Below are 16,936 nucleotides of genomic sequence, written 5' to 3'. Positions count from 1 at the left end.
AAGAAAAACACACACGCCCACACTTTGTGTGGTGGCAGTGCCGTTTTTTAGTCGATGTTGTTGCCGGAGCAGCACGAGAACAGGCCGCCCTTCTTGGCCTGCGCGGGCGGGGCGGTGGGGTGCGCAGCGGCAGCCTTGTCTGCGCCGGCCACGGTGGCGGTGGCCGGGGTCGTGGTCGTGGTCGTGGCGGGCTGGGCGTCAGTGGGGGCAGCAGCACCTCCCACGGCGTCGGCGGCCTGGCCGGGCGACGGGTCGACCTTGTAGCCCTCCTTCTCGCCCGAGACGGCGGGCTCGGGCGCGTTGCGTGCGGCGGCAGTGGTGCCGGCAGCAGCGGCAGCAGTTCCCGCGGCGGCGGTGCCGGCGACGGCTGCAGTGGTGCCGGCGGCGTCTTCAGCGATCAGCCTGTGGGGAGCGTTAGTAACATGCTTGGAACGAGGAAGGTGAGGAGGGATGGAAATTGGAAGAGAGAAGAACAGTCGTCGCAAGCTGCGGATCGTTGTCCACCTCAGTCCTCGAGGTCTAGAACATGGACCGAGTCTTGACTGACTACGAGGCAAGAACGTGGACGCGTGGACGCAGCCAGACGCATGGACGGGAAGGACCTGCCACGCGACGACGAAGCGATACCTGACGACACGGCTCCACACCCTTACTCTCCTGGCTTTGTCGCTTGCACTGCCGAGAGGGCACATTTACTGATCATGCATATACAAAATGCCCCTCGTCCCCCTCGGCAGTGCCATTGTGCTCATAGAAAACCCCGGCCCAAGAAGCGAGACGGAGAAGGAAGACACGAGGGAAAACTAGAGGGTCGCGCGCGGAGGCACGACACTTACTGACGGCCACGGACGGACTGGGCAACGACCTTGGCGAAGTACTGTGGAGAATGTCAGTTCATGGACAACGGAAGTCGGGTGCAGAACTCACCTCGCCCTGGTACTTGGCAAGAGCAAGCTCGCCGGCCTGGGGCTGGCGCGAGCCGTCGGCGGCAGCGACGGTCGAGGCGCCGTAGGCCGAGCCACCGTGGATGGTCTCGAGGTCGGTGAGGTAGGCCTGGGTGTAGCCGATGGGGACGTAGATGATGCCGTGGTGGGCAAAGAAGGGGATGGTGGTGAGGTGGGTGGTCTCCTGGCCGCCGTGCTGCGAGGCAGTCGAGGTGAAGGTCGAGGCAAACTTGCCGACGAGGCCACCGGAAGCCCAGAGGCCGCCGGTCTGGTCAAAGAAGGCCGAGACCTGGGCGGGGAGGCGGCCATAACGGGTAGGCGAGCCCAGGAGGAAGCCGTCAAGCTCGGCGAGAGCAGCCGGGGTGATGAGGGGGTACTTGGGCTTGAGCGAGGCACCGGCGTGCATCTTGGCGAGGATCTCCTCAGTGAGGGTCTCGGCGATCTGGAAGGGCTTGGCGATGGCGCCAGCGGCCTCGACACCGGCGATGACCTGCTCGGCGAGAGCCGAGACGTGGCCGTAGGTCGAGTAGAAGATCACACCAATCACGGGCTTGGACCTGTAGGGTGGTTAGTAGAGCTCAGTGAAGCGGATGGGGGGCAAGGTCAGGGGAACAGGATCAAGCACGTTTGACGCAAGACTGCTGGGGGTGGGGGTGGGGGCAGAGGACGTCATCCAGCCATGAGTCCAAGCAGGCTGTGCTTACATTTTAAGAGGTATTGACGAGGTGGAGGTGGTGGGTCTGAAGAGTGTGTGAGCTTTGAGAGGATGGGGGCGAGGGGAGGAGGCTCTCACCTAAAGAGGCTCTAGGGGCTGCGGATGGGCGAGGAGAAAACGGATGATGAGGGAGTGGGAAGACGTTGCTACCTCTGCCGTCTTCCATTTATAGTGTGTGGGTGCGAGATCCCCCCAACCCCCCTATACCCTGCACACACCATTTTGGACTGGAATGGCTGGCATGCTCTCTCTCTCTCGTTGACTGGGGGGTGAGTGGGCGGGTTGTCCTCATTTCTCTTTCAGCGTGGGCTAGATTACACACTCAAAGGGGGAGCTTGAGGGCTTGACGTCACCCGCCACGGTCAGTTATTCCCTCTTTGGGACCGTGTCTCCCACGCTTCGCTCAGCGCAACGGGGTAACACACCCTGTGACCCGGGCGAGGTTCCGACGGATCTTTTTGGTTGGCGCGCCAGGCATCGATCGAGGGATATGGGTTGTTCGGGAGTGTGAGTGTGCTGTCAGCATACCCATGCATGACAGTCGCGTGCTCGGAAGTTGGGTGCGACAGGTGCTGCGGCTGCTGATGCAACGACGACGACGACGAAATCGGCGTCTATTCTGAGCCCCACAGATCCACAGATCCATGCGAGGATGCTCAGCCACACAGATCCCGAATGGTAATGCGACACAGAAAAGGCGCGCACAGGTCACCATTTCTGACCAACCTCTCCCACAAGTAACACACCACTTTTGGGTACCGTTCGTTGCAACGCCCACACACGACGCAGCCGCCTTTCGTTTGAAATTAGCCCCTCGCCACTGCGTGCTGGCCACCACTGATCCACTGAGACCCACTGATCACTGATCCCCGCAGTGCAGTGGTGCAGTGCAGTGGTGCTATGAAACCCCCCTCTACCCACAAACGGCACTTGCTGGAAGCTTGTGGCGGAACCAAATGGCCACGTGAAACATCGTCACCAGGCGACCCCCGCTTTACGCCTCTCGTGCCCCCTTTGTCCAGCGCCAGCCATGGTTGCTCTCCACCTCATTCAGACACACGATGAGCTTTCTCTCCTCCAAGTCAGCCCCGGGACTGCAAGGCGCCAACGATATCCCAGCACCCATGTCCGACGCCGACCGCAACGCAGCTCCGGCTGACACACACAAGCGTATCGTCGACTTTGTCAAGGTGAGCTCTCGCTCTCTCGGTCACTTGGAAAACGAGGCGTTCTCGGCGAGTTGAGAATCGCGGTGTTCTAGTGTTGCGAACTGGGCACCGTTTGGTCACCATGTTCGCGACCAATAGGACCAGAAGAGGTGTAGAGGCTTAGGGGACTGTGGCGCCCACTGTCGGTGTGGCTCGTCTGCAGCTCGGCTGTATGACTCCCCTTGGACGCCATGGAGCCATACGATGCCGTTAAGGCTCAGGCTCTCCATCTCTGTCCCTCCGTGACCTCTGATCGCGTTGCCCGTCTTGTCCATTCTATATCCGAGCTCTACAACAGAAGAGTAGCTGCTAACCAGGACAGGAAGCTCCAGCTGCCAGGTATGCCACACATCCACTGGCTCGCGCTCACAGCAGGTACACGTTTGACTCGCACGCGACCCCCGATGGTCCTCAGGCCCATGTTGCCGAGCTGTGCAGGTTGCGGCCTGATGGAGGTATGAGCTGTATCAAGGTGGGTGGATCCGTGATAGCTCAGCGTGAGGTCAGGTATCAAGCGCACATGCTTTGTCACATGTGTGGCCGACCTGAGCTCCACACGGACTGGACTGACGAACGACAGATGGCGGCGCAGGGAACAGAGCTGTTCAAGAGCATGCAGTCGCTCGGTGAGTCGGAGAGGCGAGAGGCGACCATGCCGGAATTCCTGTACTGACATGTATCCTCTCTCCGCTACTCCTTTCATGCTGCCCCTCACGTCCTCGTTCCACGACACCCAGGCTTCTTCTGTGCCCTCCCCGCCGAGCCATCGCGGACACACATGGAGTGCACCCCCATTCCTCAAGGCTAGGCTGTGGCTAAGCCTGTACATCACACAAGCCCCACTGTAGCATCCTCAGAAAGCATGGAACCACTTCGCACTTGCTACCCATTATCGTTCACTTTGGTTGGAACCGTGCCGAGCGTCTTGCGCCAGTGACGCGTCGCGTCGGCACAGCCGATCTCCGAGGTCAGGTTCCTGTGCACACTGATTGACCGATGGGTCATGTCAGAACGGCAAAGAGCAGAGAGAGTGCAAGGTCGTACTTGGCCCTCTGGAATCGGAGGGGATGTTGATCCTACCGGAATCGTACGGCGGTGTGTGTGGCGCAGATGCTATGTGGCTGTTGTTGATCGCGTCTGTCTGCCGCCCAACGTATTCTCTCTTCTCGGGCTCTCGCTGTACGTGGCCGGGGTAAAGCTGCGAGACGTGGGTGGCTGGGCCTTTCCCACTCACATGTATTTTGTGACCACATGATCCTGACAACGACACCCAAGCACTGTGTTCGGTAGCCGTCGCCTCGGCCCTCCTTGTGGAGTAGTGGGCGTCTGTCTGGATCTTACATGAGCCATTTCTTTTCTCGTCCGTACGTATTGTCAGTGCTGAGCACTGTGATGCCTCTAGGACATTGTTGTAGCGTCGTGGCATATGTACTTCCCTCGACTGTCAGGTCTGAAAATTGTTCGTCCCTTGCTGTCGCTCGAGAGATAAACAGTACTTGGGGTGTGACAGTGTTCTGCTCCGCCGCCTGTCGTGGTCACTTACGACGGCAACATCTCGGCTCTCTGGCAATAGACCATTTCCTCCAATATTTTTAAAAGATTATTTCCTTTTTTGTTTCCTGAACAATGGCTCTGGATCTCTCCCCTCTGGAACAACACAGAGCGTCGTATTATTACAGCGACATATGCCAATCAGCTTTATCTACACAACAGGTATCATGTAGTCGGGCGTTTGGCTGCCATTTGTTTATAGACGCCGAGGTGTGAATAAATATGTCTTAACAAAAATGTCCATTTTCACGCTCACCTCACCTGACAGTGTCCTACCTCATGCCCAGTGCGATAACCCAAGCAGAGGTCGTTGGTCGACGTGAAGAGGAACGGACAGTTACACGATAATGTTTGCCGGCCTCATCGTTTCAGCTCCAGCCAACGAACATCTTCCTCGCTATAGCATAGTGGTATTGCGCCGGACTGTAATGTTCTACCTCCCTTCCGATAGGAAGAGTAATCCGTAGGTCCCCTGTTCGAATCAGGGTAGCGAGAGTCAATGTGACTTGGAAGCGCAGATGACGAACAGTCGTCTGGGTTCCATTTTTTTGGATTTTTTTTTTGATTTGGGTCGATTTTCTACTCATTCACGACCTTTGCACCGCTCTACCGGGCCACGACCATGTCTTTGGCATGCATCGAACACCACTGTTAATTGGGAGAAATGATAGAGGAAGTGTCCTGGGACTTTGGCCATGCATGGTTGCCAGGGTGGTTGGAAGCAAGGGTCAACAGGCAAAGACGCGCCACAAAGATTCAGGTCATGAGAGTGGGGAATGTCGGGGGGGTTTCTAATGGCAGTTTATTAGACATGTCTGCCACGCATTAGAGACCCATATTTGGGGTCTGCGGGACTGACATACGAAGTGCGGCACGTAGCTGTCGTGGCCTGCGCCTGGCTCTACTTGTCTCGCACACAACCACGCATACACGCGCTCATAATGGCTGTACCGTCCTGTAACATACTTGCTTACACTGAGAACGAGTGGTCAAGACCTGTCACGACGCGTGAGCGGAGTAGACGAGGCGAACCACCTGTGGCGGCCCAACACCTTCCCACTAGACGGTCTAGTCGTACGCGTGCGGTATGGATGGGATGCGGTTGAGCCAATCAATACAAATGGTCATTGCCAACAGGAGAAGTGTCTGTGGGCGGCGTCATAGTCCCCCCGCGTCGTCGAGCTCAACAAGTGTCAAAGACAGGTTGATCAATGTCAAGAGGATGCAGACCTCGACTTTGATCATGACGCCGACAGGCGCCCAAGCTCGTCCCGGCGTTCTTATCATGCCCACAACGTGCCAACAGCCACCAGGGGCCTATCTACCAACATCAATTGACTGGCTACAACGACAAGGTAACATGCCCCAAAGCCAAAAAACAAGCTGCTTGCGCAGCTGCCTGCCTTCTACCCGAATTGAACGGGTGACCCTTTCATAGCAAGTTCCATGGGGACACTACTAGTGAAAAATTCTAGCCACTGAACTAAGAAGGCCGGTGACGATTGTCTTCCAAGGCGAACGCAATCTCCGGACGTTTCGGTCGGGCCCTCTCTCGGTTGTGTCGGACTGCGATCCTGCGAGAGAGAGAGACCAAGTGCAAGACCCGTCGGACGGACAAGGTACCGGTGCGGAGCCGAGTACGTAGATGTTGGGACGCAGTTTCCACAACAGCGGGCATTGAAGGGGACGAGGGACGACGAGGGGTCGTCTGGCAGTCATCTGGGCATCTGGCCGTCCACTGCCCCTTGTCCAGACCTGGGGTGTCTCTTTGAAGCGACCTCTTTCGTGCGCGAGTGGCTTTAAGGGAGTTTGTAAATGGATCAGGAAAAAAAGAGAGGTTGACGCTGACGGCAGAGTCGACGCGCGCGCAACGCAAGTCCCCCCCCGGGTCGTCGTGGTACCTTATGATTCCAGTGGCGCGTCTCTCTCCCTGGGTCGTCGCTGTTGTTTGGGTTGCGGCCTGCAGAGGGAGTGTCGGGCTGCATTGTGTGCCAGACACATCGACACACATACACCTTGTGCAACGCGGCCACGGCGATACTTGTCGTCTCTACCTCGCATCCATCTAGTCACTCGCTAGCAGCTAGTGGCAACTGGGCCAGAGTCTTGCGGCCGCCAACCGCCGCCCCGCCCGAAAGGTGTAAACGCATGTAAACAAGACTTACGGCGCTCACCCGGCTGTGTGACCCTGGCTGTGCCGTCCGGCCCCCCCTGTGCTGTATTTTGCCGCCCAAGTCAGAGTGTCTCCTGGGTTGCCCCCCTATACAAACCACATTCCTTTCTTTCCAGTCCACACAAACAACTCTTAGCGATACATCGTCTACGTCTACCCCCCTACACCTCTCACCACCACACACGCCTTTCACACATTCCCGCGCGCACACACAGTCGTGTGCGCCATGCCGGCCATGGACGACGACAGTCCAGCACCATCGTCCCTCGCTTCATCTCCGGCATCGAGCGACCGAGATGCCGGGCAGGAGCACACTCTTGTAGTCCCTGCTCGTGTGACGAACGTGCCCTCCCAGTCGACACTGGCCAGGTCACCATCCCCCACACCATACTCGCCATCCGCCTCGGTGGCCATGCTGCGTACTGCCGAGACGCTCGAGGGCCTCGCACAGCAGCTCACCGCGCTCGATCATTCGCGACTGCTCGAGTCTGATCCCGACCTGACTGCACGTTGTTGCTGTGGTGCGGTCACCGACTGTCCTACACTAGCGGCGCGTGATCGCGTCGACTCAAAGCTCAAGCTCTCTGGAGGTGAGATACAGAGTGCATGCGATGCCGACAAGGTCGCCGCTGACATGCTTCCCCCCCAGAGATCGGCCAGGCGCTGCTCCACCGCTACGAAGCATTGGAACAGAAGTACCAGCGGGCGGAACAACAGGTGAGTCTCCTGGTACCGAGGGGCACTCATTAATAACCCCAGTTCGAGCTCAAGCGCAGAGCACTGTCAGACAGCCTGCGTCACGTCGCCAACCTGGAGCGAGCCAACACCACACACTTGTCAAAGTATGCTGAGCTCAGTCGGTCGTATGAGAGCCTCGAAAAGGTGAGTGTGGTCTGTCTACCTATGGGATGTGCGACCGTGCTGACCTTGGCAGCGCTACACGCAGTCTTTGCACTCGCACACCCTCACACAGCAATCTCTCACCCATGTGCGCGGCGAGTTGACAAAATCGCGTGCGGCTGCGAACGCCCAGGGCATCGCTCTGGCCACCGGAACAGCCACGGGCTCGAGCTTGGAGGCACGCCTAGCCGACACCGAGCAGCGGTTTGAAGACGCGCGCACGCTGTATCAGGCCGAATCGCGCAAACTGCGAGACGAACTCAAGTGGCGTAGTTTGGCTGAAGATAGGATAGGTGTGTCCCCGACGCCGACGTGTGCTGACAGACCACAGCCGACCTCGAAACCAAGCTCACGGCCGCCGGACGCGAGGTCGAGGATATTAAAGCGGCCCGCGCACGAGACGCTCAGGACCTACTTGGCAATGCCAAGGAGAGGCTCGGTGCCCTGCACGAGGAGGTGAGCAGCGCGTTTGAGAATGATTGTACCTGACACAACTAGCTCTCTGAGACTTTCCAAGCGGAACACCCTAGCGACACCCCAGAGTATCTCCGCACGCTCGAGGACCTGGTGGCCACCAACGCGCTGTTAAAGCACGACACATCAGAGTTGGCACGCACTCTATCAGAGACGCTGACCGAAAACCGCGCACTCCGCGAAGAGGTCGATGAGCTCAAGTCTGTACCTCGGCGCGCGCCCAACTCGCGGCCATTGTCAATGGAGCTCCGTCCGCTCCTCACACGGTCCCACATGCGCACACACTCGACGGGTTCTCACCCGCAGTCTGGCAGTCCCCGCCTCCCGACTCACGCGCGTGTTGCCAGTGCAGCTGTCCCACGGACAGGCGGCTGGGGCCACCGTCGCGACTCATCGCTTGCACCGAGCTTTACGTCCACATCCACTACCGAGGGCGTGAGTGTCACGTCCCCTGGCTTGGGGCCTGGCCCTGGTCTTGGATTTTTTGGAGACATGAGCGGCCTGATGGACGACAATGCCAGCCCCGAGGCGCGTATCGCTGCGCGCGCTCAACGCGGCTCATTCTCTGGCGGCGGTATTCCTTACGTGCACAACGGGGTGCCAAAGAACAAGCGAGCGTCACGCACTGCGCATCGCCGTTCGCTCACGATGCGTGCCTTTGGGCCCGCGGACGACTCGTCCGTGGTGGACACCAGCGCCAACACGAGTGTCAGTGACGAGCAGGATGACAATGTCAGCGCGTCCGAAAGCAATTCGCGTAAACGTGCGTCGGTTCTCCTTCCCAACTACACCTCGCCACGGAGCAATGACACCCCGCTCTCTGACACACCGTTCGAGTTCCCCACATCCCAGGCGTCTTACCCGGCAGACTCTACCATTGGACCACAGAAGCGCGGTGTCGGCAGGAGAACGTTACTGCTCCTCAGCCGCTCGACCGACGTGCAGGCCGATGCCAAAGCGGACCTGTTTGCCCCAGCCGAGCAGGGCATGTCCTTCCCGCCTCAACTACCAGACGCGATCCCCGAGCTGCCCGAGTCTCCGTTCAAGCAGCAGCCCAAGAAGGAAGTCCGCGAGGTCGTCGTGTCCGCGCCCGGTACACCCGTCATCGGTGCGGACCCGTCCGAGACATCCTCCATGCACGAGATGCCCGCCCCGAGCGGTGGCGGAGTGCCGAACATTGGCGAGGTCGTCGATTTCCTCACAAAGGTCCTTGTCAGGCTCCGCGGTGTCGATATCCCAACTCTCAACCGGCGTCTCAAGAAGCAAAACCTTCCAGCTGATGTGGGGCATGTCTCACGCACGACCATTTCGACGCTCCAGTCTGAGGTGTCGGACATGCGCCACCGCTTCCGCAACCTCCAAGAACAGCACACGGTGTCGCGCCGAGAGCTGACGTTGCTCTTGAAGCTGCTCAAGGACGTCTTCTCTGACCTCCTGGATCTGCAGAGCATCGTCAACGACGTGACCATCGACCCCAAGCTGGCCAAGAAGCTGCGTCGTGAGGCCTTTGAGGAGGACAAGCCGGCTGCCGAGACCTCGGGACTGTGGGGTATCGCGGCCCCCATTACGAGCTACCTGTTCACCACACCAGCCAAGGCGCCAGAGCCCGCGCCGCAATCACCAAAGAGGTCCCGCCTTGCACCGCCAATGCCTGTTCGCCCCGCACCAAAGTTACCCGCGTCGACGTCGGCGTCTACCGCGAGCGTCACTGTGTTTGGCGGATCCGTGGCACGCCGCTCCACCACACCCAAGAAGACTGTGATGCCCCAGGCCACTGCCGCCGGCGAAGAGGACGTTTTTGGCTCCCCGCCATCCCCCGGCGGCCACCGTTCAGCCTCAGTCGCGAACGCCGTACCCTCCCCAGGGCAGCGTCCGGTCCGCACACGCGCGTCGCGGTCCGACCTGATGGGTATCTTTGCCGGAGCTCAAGCTGCACCCCCCGTCCCGCGTGTTCGGCACGCCAGCAGCCAGTACTTTGGTGGCCGGCCAGTGCGGTCTGTCTCGGACCGTCCGGCGCGGTTATCCACTATCGTCGACGCCGTCCTCGACCCGACCGATGAGGACAGGGACCCTATCCCAGGCGGAACGCTGCAGCGCACACTACGCCCTCGTGGCCTTAGCGACTCGAGTATTCGCAGCACGGCGATAATGGACTCTATTGCTCCGCTCTCGCCTGGTCCTCCATCAACCGCAGGTCCTGTCCCCGCCCGCGCGATCGCGACTGGCACAAACAGCGGCGCTACGAGCACGGCGGCTAGCGTCACGGGCGGTATGCTCAGCACCCTCTCCAAGAGGATCTACTCGTTCCCCTTCCGCGCCGTCGTCGAGCCCGACCGCAGTGAAGTGGAGGCCAAGCCCCCCGCCGATCGGACTCCCAGCTTGTCACCGGGGATTGAAGATGCCGCCGTCTTGTCCCCCACGCAAGCGTCGACCATGGGCATGTCGCGCTCGCGCTCCGAGTCACCCGAACCCGACTCGCCGGACCCCAGCGAGTGGCGCGACATGTCGGCCACGCCGCGAACTGCCGCGTTGACCATCTCCAGCGCCGCGCCAACGACAGCCACACTCGCAGTGTCTTGCACGACAACGCCGGTGCTCGGGCACGGCGCGAGCCCCATTCCGGGCAAGGACGGTCTGCTGGACCTGTTGAGCAAGGTCGAGGACCGCGAGAGGGAGCGCGAGGCGCAGACGACCGCCACGGCTTCGCGCAACTTTACGCCTGGAAGCCTGCCACGAGCTGTCTGGCGCTAAGCCTAACGAGAGAGAGAGAGAGAGAGATGTCCCAGAGACACCACACCGCCGTTCATACCTATCGCGCATTATTCGTCCGCGCAGTTCCCCCACCCAACATCCACACAGTTAGTAGTCACCCCCATCGAATCTCATACCCCCCCGGTCAACCCAGCGTGCACTCTTGCGATACCTCCGTTTCCCAGTGGCTCAAATCCTCAAATCATACCATGCATCCGTAGTGCCGTAGTGCCCATGCAGCTATAGTGTCTTTGCGAAGAATGTGTGTGTTTTGCCGTCCGTGGTGTTGTGAGATGGTTGTGTAGTTGGGTATTGGGGTGCGGGGTATCGTATCCGTCGCGCCGGGTGCGCGGTGGTGGTAGTGGTAGGTTGTGGGTGGTGGTGAACGACAGACGGTCGCTGATGGAGAAGGGGGACAAGCCTAGGCAACAGCCGCACGAGCAGCCTCGGCCTTCCTGGCCTTGGCGCGCTTGCGCTTCTCGCGCCTAGCTGCCGCCTTTGACTGAGCGGCATCGTCGCCTCCCTCGTCGCCTTCTGCCTTGTCGTCTCCGTCTCCGTCTGCGTCCTCGTCGTCCTCGCGCGCACGCTTGATGCCGGTAACCACTAGGGCGGGGACGGTAGCTGTTGTTGCAGGCGCCTTGGGAACCGCCTCGGCCTGGGCCTGCTGGCCTCCCACAGGCGGCACGTAGCCGGGAATGGGGTTGCGGAGGTTGAGCAACGGGTGGACTGCATTCTTGCCCTTTGACGCAAACGCGTCCTTTGTCTTTGTCTTCTTCTTGGACACGGAGCGCGTACGGCTCTCGTCGTCGTCGCTGTCGTCGCGGCCGCCGCGGCCCGCGGTGCGCGAGGACGACCCAGGACCGGGGGTGGGTGCGAGGTCGCTGTCGTCGCCCTTCTTCTCCCTGCCCTTGAGCTTGCGCAACGTCTCAATACCGGCGCGCTGGGTGGCTGCGCGCGCGCGTGCAAGCGGGTCTGTGAGGTCCGGGTGGCCCAGGCCGAGCCTGTCGCGCGCGGTCTGGCGGAGGGCGGCCTCCCAGTCCTTTGCCTTGTCCGCGTCGGGGCGCGAGACGCCAAAGGAGGCCGGGAGCCACGAGTCGACGTCGGCGTGGAAGAGGGTGGCGGAGAGGGTGAGAGACTCGGCGACGGGGAGGGCGGCCATGCTTGTGGGTGTGAGAGTGAGGAGGAAGGAGAGACAGGATAGGATGTCCAAGTTGAGTGGCGACTCGCAACATCCTCACACTCCCCTCCACACACTCTGCGCGAAACCCAATCCGCCACACTCGGGCAAATCTCCATGTGCGGCGCGGCGTTGTAATCACCCGGTGCCCGCCCGTGGTCGCCCGTTTTCCATGCGCCAGGACGCAGCGCCAGGCTGCCAGGCAGAGAGGCCACCACCACCGCCGGTCGTTGCTGCTGCTCAGAAACAATCTCCTTCAACCCTCTCTCCCTCTCCCCTACCCCCCCACCCTACCCAGCACCACCACCATGGCCTCCGAAAAGCTCAACGTCCCCGGCGAGCCCGCCGTCCTCGACGTCTTCACCAGCCTCCTCCAGCCGGTCTCGCAGCCCCTCGGCGCCGCCTTCAACCGTCTCCACAACTGGAAGGAGAACATGGGCCTCATCCAGCCCGGCACCGTCGAGAACCTCACGCGCGATGTGACGCGTGAGTATTAAAGCATTTGGAAAGAGGGCGAACGTGGTGGTGTACGCCTGCGCTCTGCGTATGCGTGCTCCATCACCTCCCTCTTCCAGACGCTGCTGCTAGAGCACAAAAGTCTTGGCCAGCGGCCAGCGCCGCAACATTGGCGAGGCAAAACAGCACAGAGCTGACTTATTTCCACAGAGACCCTCATGACCAACTACTTCTTCGAGGGTGCCCGCGCCGACCTGTCCAAGATGGTCTCGCCCAACCCGGCCTTCCAGGTCACCCACTCGTTCTCGCTGGGCCAGAAGTCCAACTACACCCTCGGCGCCCTGTTCGCCAACCAGTCGACCTTCATGCACGGCCAGTGGGACCCCTCGACCGGCGGCGTCAACATGCGTGCCAACCAGACCTGGTCGGAGAGCGACGTTACCAAGATCCAGGCTCAGGTTAGTTTTCGAAACAGACGCAAAGGACGAGCTCGCAGTGGAGGTGAAGAGCTGTGGAGTCCGGGGGACTACGCCATCGTCTCGTCAGGGACGCAGTTCGTCGAAAGGCTCGTGGAAAGAGCTCTCGGAGGCTGTATGGTGTTCGAACGTGTGCACTCGACAGTGACCGTGAGAGTGACCGTGATGGCGTACTGCCTATGAGGGAGCTGGCTGTGGACCTGCAGCGGCGGCGGCACTGTAAACAGTTGCCGTCCATCATTGTCCAGGGCCCCGACTTTTCATCCTCCACCTGCCACCTTGTCGCAATATACAGACTTGCTAACTTTGTGCAGCTCTCGTCGGCTCCCGGCCAGACCATGTTCCAGATCGAGCACGACCACATTGGCCCCCACTACTCGCTCAACCTCAAGTCGATCAACCCCTCCCCCCTGGACCTGACTGGTCTCCACTTTGTCTCGCTCCTCCACTCGGTCACCCCTCGCCTGTCTCTTGGCTTTGAGACCATTATCCAGCGCACCTCGCCCGCTGAGATGACCCCTGCTACTTCGTGGCTCATGAAGTACACTTCGCTGCCGAACGCGCTTTCGGAGCCCCTCGGCCACCCCGAGGTCCCCGGTGCCGCCCCCGTCGCTCCCTTTGTGCCCTCATGGAGCGCCACTGCCCAGCTCCAGCCCTCGGGTAACATCCAGACCACCTACTTCCAGAAGCTGAGCGACAAGGTCGACGTCGCCCTCGACCTCCAGACCCAGATCCAGCCCGCTTCGTTCATGGGCCCCGCCAAGCGCGACGCCGTCGCCACCCTCGGTGCCAAGTACGAGTTCCGCATGGCCACCTTCCGTGGCCAGGTCGACTCGGCCGGCAAGGTCGGCATGCTCCTCGAGCAGCGCTTCACCCCGGCGTTTGCCTTCCTCGTCGGCGGCGAGATTGACCACGCCAAGAACACCTCGCGCTTCGGCCTCGGTGTCATGATCGAGTCGTCGACCATGACCCCCGAGGAGATGATGGCCGCCGGCATGATCCCCCCGCAGTAAGCGACAGGTGACATCTAGAGATGAGATTGAGAGAGAAGACGACGACGACGGCCGACGACGGCGACGGCGATGATGGAGAGGACCGGTGTGGTTAAAGGACCACACGCGGGTTGCGGCGCGCCCCGATGAGCGGGTGTCGTCGCAGTGGTGCAGGAGGAGCATATGCCCCGGCGTAGAGCGGCCGGTGGGCGGAGGACACCACAGTTGGCGTATTGCACGCTTGTATCAGCATCGATGCACTATTCAGCACTTGAAATGAAGCAGACGAGGGGAGGGATAGAGTGTGCGCGGGGGTAGGAGGCAATGGCTGGGCGTGGATGGCTGGTTGCCCACATCCCAGTTCTTTTCCTGCCTGCAGAACTTGTGTTACGCTCTGGCCAACATCTCCAACATACCCATCCCGTTGTGGTGCCACCTATGCATGAGACACGCCAGCTGTGGAACCAGTACCAACATTTAATGCCACGGCGGTGACGCATCGTTCGCCACCAACCGAGGTCCACTGATGCGAATTGCTTCCGTGCGCAGGGGCACTGCCATCGATGCGCTCACCGCCCGCCTGGGCGGTGATGTGTCCCCCTTTGTCTCTAGCATCCATCTCTCATATACATCCTAGAATCTCAATAATCATGTCCTGGTGAGTCCCAGCTACGGACTCTTTGGGGTAGAAGCTGACCATACAGGGGCGGGTACGTACCAGCACCGCGCGCGCTGTGAGGAGCCAGAGCCGGGACTCGCGGGACGGGGGAGACACGCCCCAGCGAGCGACGTCGCTGGCTCCGCAGTATCTGCCGCAGCGTGCAAGCTCGCACTAAGCTTGTTCGAGACCGGCGTGTGCTGATGGGTGTGTTCACAGATTCAAGAAGGCCGCCACCCGTGCGGGCACGCAGCTCATGCAGAAGACGGGACAGGTGGAGCGTACCGTCGACCACGACTTTGCCGAGCAGGAGAGCAAGTACAGGACGTGAGTCGCGGACAGTGTAGCCTACGGCGGTGCGGTGCTGCACGCCGTCGGTCGTGGGAGCCTGGAGACGGTCCGCCTGGAGCGTGCGGTATCCGTGCTCGTGTGCAAGTGTCAATATACTGATGGGAACCCGACAGCATGGAGAAGGAGTCGACGGGCCTGCAGAAGGACGCCAAGACCTACCTCGATGCCATGCGCAGTGAGTTGATTGTGGCCTTTCAATACCCTAACTGACACCCCTCAGCCATGTCCTCGTCGCAGGAGCGTATCGCCGAGACCATTTCCCTGTTCTACACCGCCGACAAGGCGAGCGAGGTGGGTACATTGACGCGGGGCAGCTGGACACACAGTTGTTGGTTTGAGCTGTCGCGCCGGTGGCGCATTGTTCTCGTCACTGACCCTCCTCCAGGGCGCCATGGCCGGCCACGCATACAAGGCCGCCGTTGACGAGCTCGACAATGTCGTCACTCGTGACCTCGACGGGCCATTCCGCGCCACTGTCCTCGAGCCCGTGGGCAGGCTCAACCAGTACTTTACCAACGTCAACGCCGCTATTGAGAAGAGGAATCACAAGGTGGGTGCCCCCCGGACCCAGTCAGCGGCGGATCAGTGCAATCAGCTCATCCGCCTTCCCCGTCTGTCTATGCTGACACCTCCCAGCTGATCGACTATGACGCTTCCCGGTCCAAGGTCCGCAAGCTCGTCGAGAAGCCCTCGGACGACACCGTCAAGCTTCCCAGGGTGAGCAGCTTACCAGATGTCGCGTGGTGAAGCTGCATACTGACGTCCTCCCCAGGCTCAGGCTGAGCACGACGAGGCCCGTGAGATCTACGAGCTCCTCAACGACCAGCTCATTGCCGAGCTGCCCCAGATGGTCGAGCTCCGTGTCCGTGAGTGCAGCTAACCAAAGCGTGTCGTCTTTAGCTGACATCCATCCCAGCCTTCCTGGACCCGTCGTTCGAGTCGATGGTGCGCTGCCAGCTGCGTTTCGCCGACGAGGGCTACGAGAAGCTCTCGGGTGTGCAGAGGTGAGTGTCTTGCCAGCCAGTCGATTAGCTGTCCGCATGTCCAAACTACAGCTGACACCTTGCGCCAGGTACTTTTCCGAAAACATCCGCGACGACTACGCCAACGGCCAGCTGGACGTGCAGGTCGAGAACGTCCTCGCTGAGATGAAGGAGCTGGCCATTTACGGCGTCTAGATGTGAAAAAGCGAGAGCGAGTGACATAAAGTGGGGAATAACCGGCGGCACTACTACTACCCGCCCGACTTTGGGTGCCCGAAGTTTAGCTGCCTCGCTGGGGAGTCCACGCCACTCGTGCGTGTGTGTGCGGGCTCGTTGGCGAGGCTGTTGTATCTTATGCAGATCGATAAGCAGACGATGGCGGGGCAAGGGGCGAAGGGAGAAGATAGGAGTACAGTTCGATGAAGGGCGGGGGCTGATAGTGCCAGAAGACAGGTATGGGAGTGCCTGTGGAATGGCGTAGATAATACCACTTGGGCAGGAGATGAGGGACGAGGGAGCTGTCTCTCTCCCAGTCACAGAGTAGTCGCTGCGAGTATCTGGCATTGACAGGTTCCTACAGCTGCAACGGTAGCTCGTATCAAAAGAAACTCACGACATTTTCTCAAGGGTGGCTCGGAACAGAGTGTCGATTCTGTCGATGACGACAGCTTGCCCGCCCGCCCGGGTTGCGGCCTTGCGGTGGCTTTTTATCGTGCCTTTTGCCTTCCTCCGGACACCACCTCTGCGCACACCTGTCCATCGCATCGTCCACCGTTTACTCCCCGCAAAGCCCCGGCTACGCCTCGCCGCCAGCCACCTTCGTACCCGAGCGAGGACCGCAGTATGGTTGACCACAGCGGTACCGCGGACATGCTCGTCTGGCTGACAAGGGGAGCTGCGTCAAGCACAGCTGGATGGAGGGGAAGGATGATAGGCGTTGGCTCCAGCTGATCAACTGATTGATCTAACGCGCACCCCGCTGAAATTTCGGCTTCGGCCCGTTTTGCACAGTGTACAGTGTAGGCTCCTGCAATCATTTACAGCACGGACACCTTTATCAAGTGGCCCATTGGGAGTGGTATAAGGGTTGCTCACGGTTCCCAGCCACGCCTGTCGGGTTGCCTGGC

At 60.4% G+C, this 16,936-nt stretch overlaps 6 protein-coding genes and 2 non-coding genes across 8 annotated transcripts; 5 read left to right on the top strand and 3 right to left on the bottom strand.

Moving 5' to 3' along the window:
* Positions 1–47: 47 nt before the first annotated feature.
* On the bottom strand, positions 48–1,880 carry EHS24_007916 (uncharacterized protein; the record flags this gene model as incomplete). Its single annotated transcript, XM_028623247.1, has 4 exons — positions 48–402; positions 837–877; positions 928–1,501; positions 1,876–1,880. 4 exons carry the CDS (start codon positions 1,878–1,880, stop codon positions 48–50), a joined length of 975 nt encoding a protein of 324 aa, XP_028476180.1.
* An 840-nt stretch (positions 1,881–2,720) lies between these two features.
* On the top strand, positions 2,721–3,540 carry EHS24_007915 (uncharacterized protein; the record flags this gene model as incomplete). Its single annotated transcript, XM_028623246.1, has 2 exons — positions 2,721–2,849; positions 3,190–3,540. The coding sequence occupies 2 exons, from the start codon at positions 2,721–2,723 to the stop codon at positions 3,538–3,540; spliced, it is 480 nt and encodes a 159-aa protein (XP_028476179.1).
* A 1,271-nt stretch (positions 3,541–4,811) lies between these two features.
* EHS24_007914 lies at positions 4,812–4,913 on the top strand. The gene has a single exon. It is a non-coding gene; the product is annotated as a tRNA-Tyr (tRNA).
* Positions 4,914–5,818: 905 nt separating this feature from the next.
* EHS24_007913 lies at positions 5,819–5,911 on the bottom strand. The gene has a single exon. It is a non-coding gene; the product is annotated as a tRNA-Thr (tRNA).
* A 906-nt stretch (positions 5,912–6,817) lies between these two features.
* Positions 6,818–10,716, top strand: EHS24_007912 (uncharacterized protein; the record flags this gene model as incomplete). The annotated part of the gene is made up of 6 exons (XM_028623245.1): positions 6,818–7,181; positions 7,241–7,308; positions 7,351–7,473; positions 7,526–7,784; positions 7,823–7,947; positions 7,990–10,716. The coding sequence occupies 6 exons, from the start codon at positions 6,818–6,820 to the stop codon at positions 10,714–10,716; spliced, it is 3,666 nt and encodes a 1,221-aa protein (XP_028476178.1).
* Positions 10,717–11,137: 421 nt separating this feature from the next.
* On the bottom strand, positions 11,138–11,875 carry EHS24_007911 (uncharacterized protein; the record flags this gene model as incomplete). Its single annotated transcript, XM_028623244.1, has 1 exon — positions 11,138–11,875. One exon carries the CDS (start codon positions 11,873–11,875, stop codon positions 11,138–11,140), a length of 738 nt encoding a protein of 245 aa, XP_028476177.1.
* A 326-nt stretch (positions 11,876–12,201) lies between these two features.
* TOM40 (translocase of outer mitochondrial membrane) lies at positions 12,202–13,838 on the top strand (the record flags this gene model as incomplete). The annotated part of the gene is made up of 3 exons (XM_028623243.1): positions 12,202–12,379; positions 12,560–12,807; positions 13,140–13,838. The coding sequence occupies 3 exons, from the start codon at positions 12,202–12,204 to the stop codon at positions 13,836–13,838; spliced, it is 1,125 nt and encodes a 374-aa protein (XP_028476176.1).
* Positions 13,839–14,467: 629 nt separating this feature from the next.
* EHS24_007909 (uncharacterized protein) lies at positions 14,468–16,004 on the top strand (the record flags this gene model as incomplete). The annotated part of the gene is made up of 10 exons (XM_028623242.1): positions 14,468–14,475; positions 14,522–14,527; positions 14,695–14,802; positions 14,940–15,001; positions 15,047–15,117; positions 15,212–15,376; positions 15,463–15,543; positions 15,599–15,692; positions 15,743–15,830; positions 15,899–16,004. The coding sequence occupies 10 exons, from the start codon at positions 14,468–14,470 to the stop codon at positions 16,002–16,004; spliced, it is 789 nt and encodes a 262-aa protein (XP_028476175.1).
* Positions 16,005–16,936: the final 932 nt, after the last annotated feature.

This window comes from Apiotrichum porosum (assembly GCF_003942205.1).
Source record: "Apiotrichum porosum strain DSM 27194 chromosome Unknown scaffold_6, whole genome shotgun sequence".
In the NCBI taxonomy this organism is placed as follows: Eukaryota; Fungi; Basidiomycota; class Tremellomycetes; order Trichosporonales; family Trichosporonaceae; genus Apiotrichum; species Apiotrichum porosum.
This window is presented reverse-complemented; position numbering and strand designations above follow the sequence as displayed.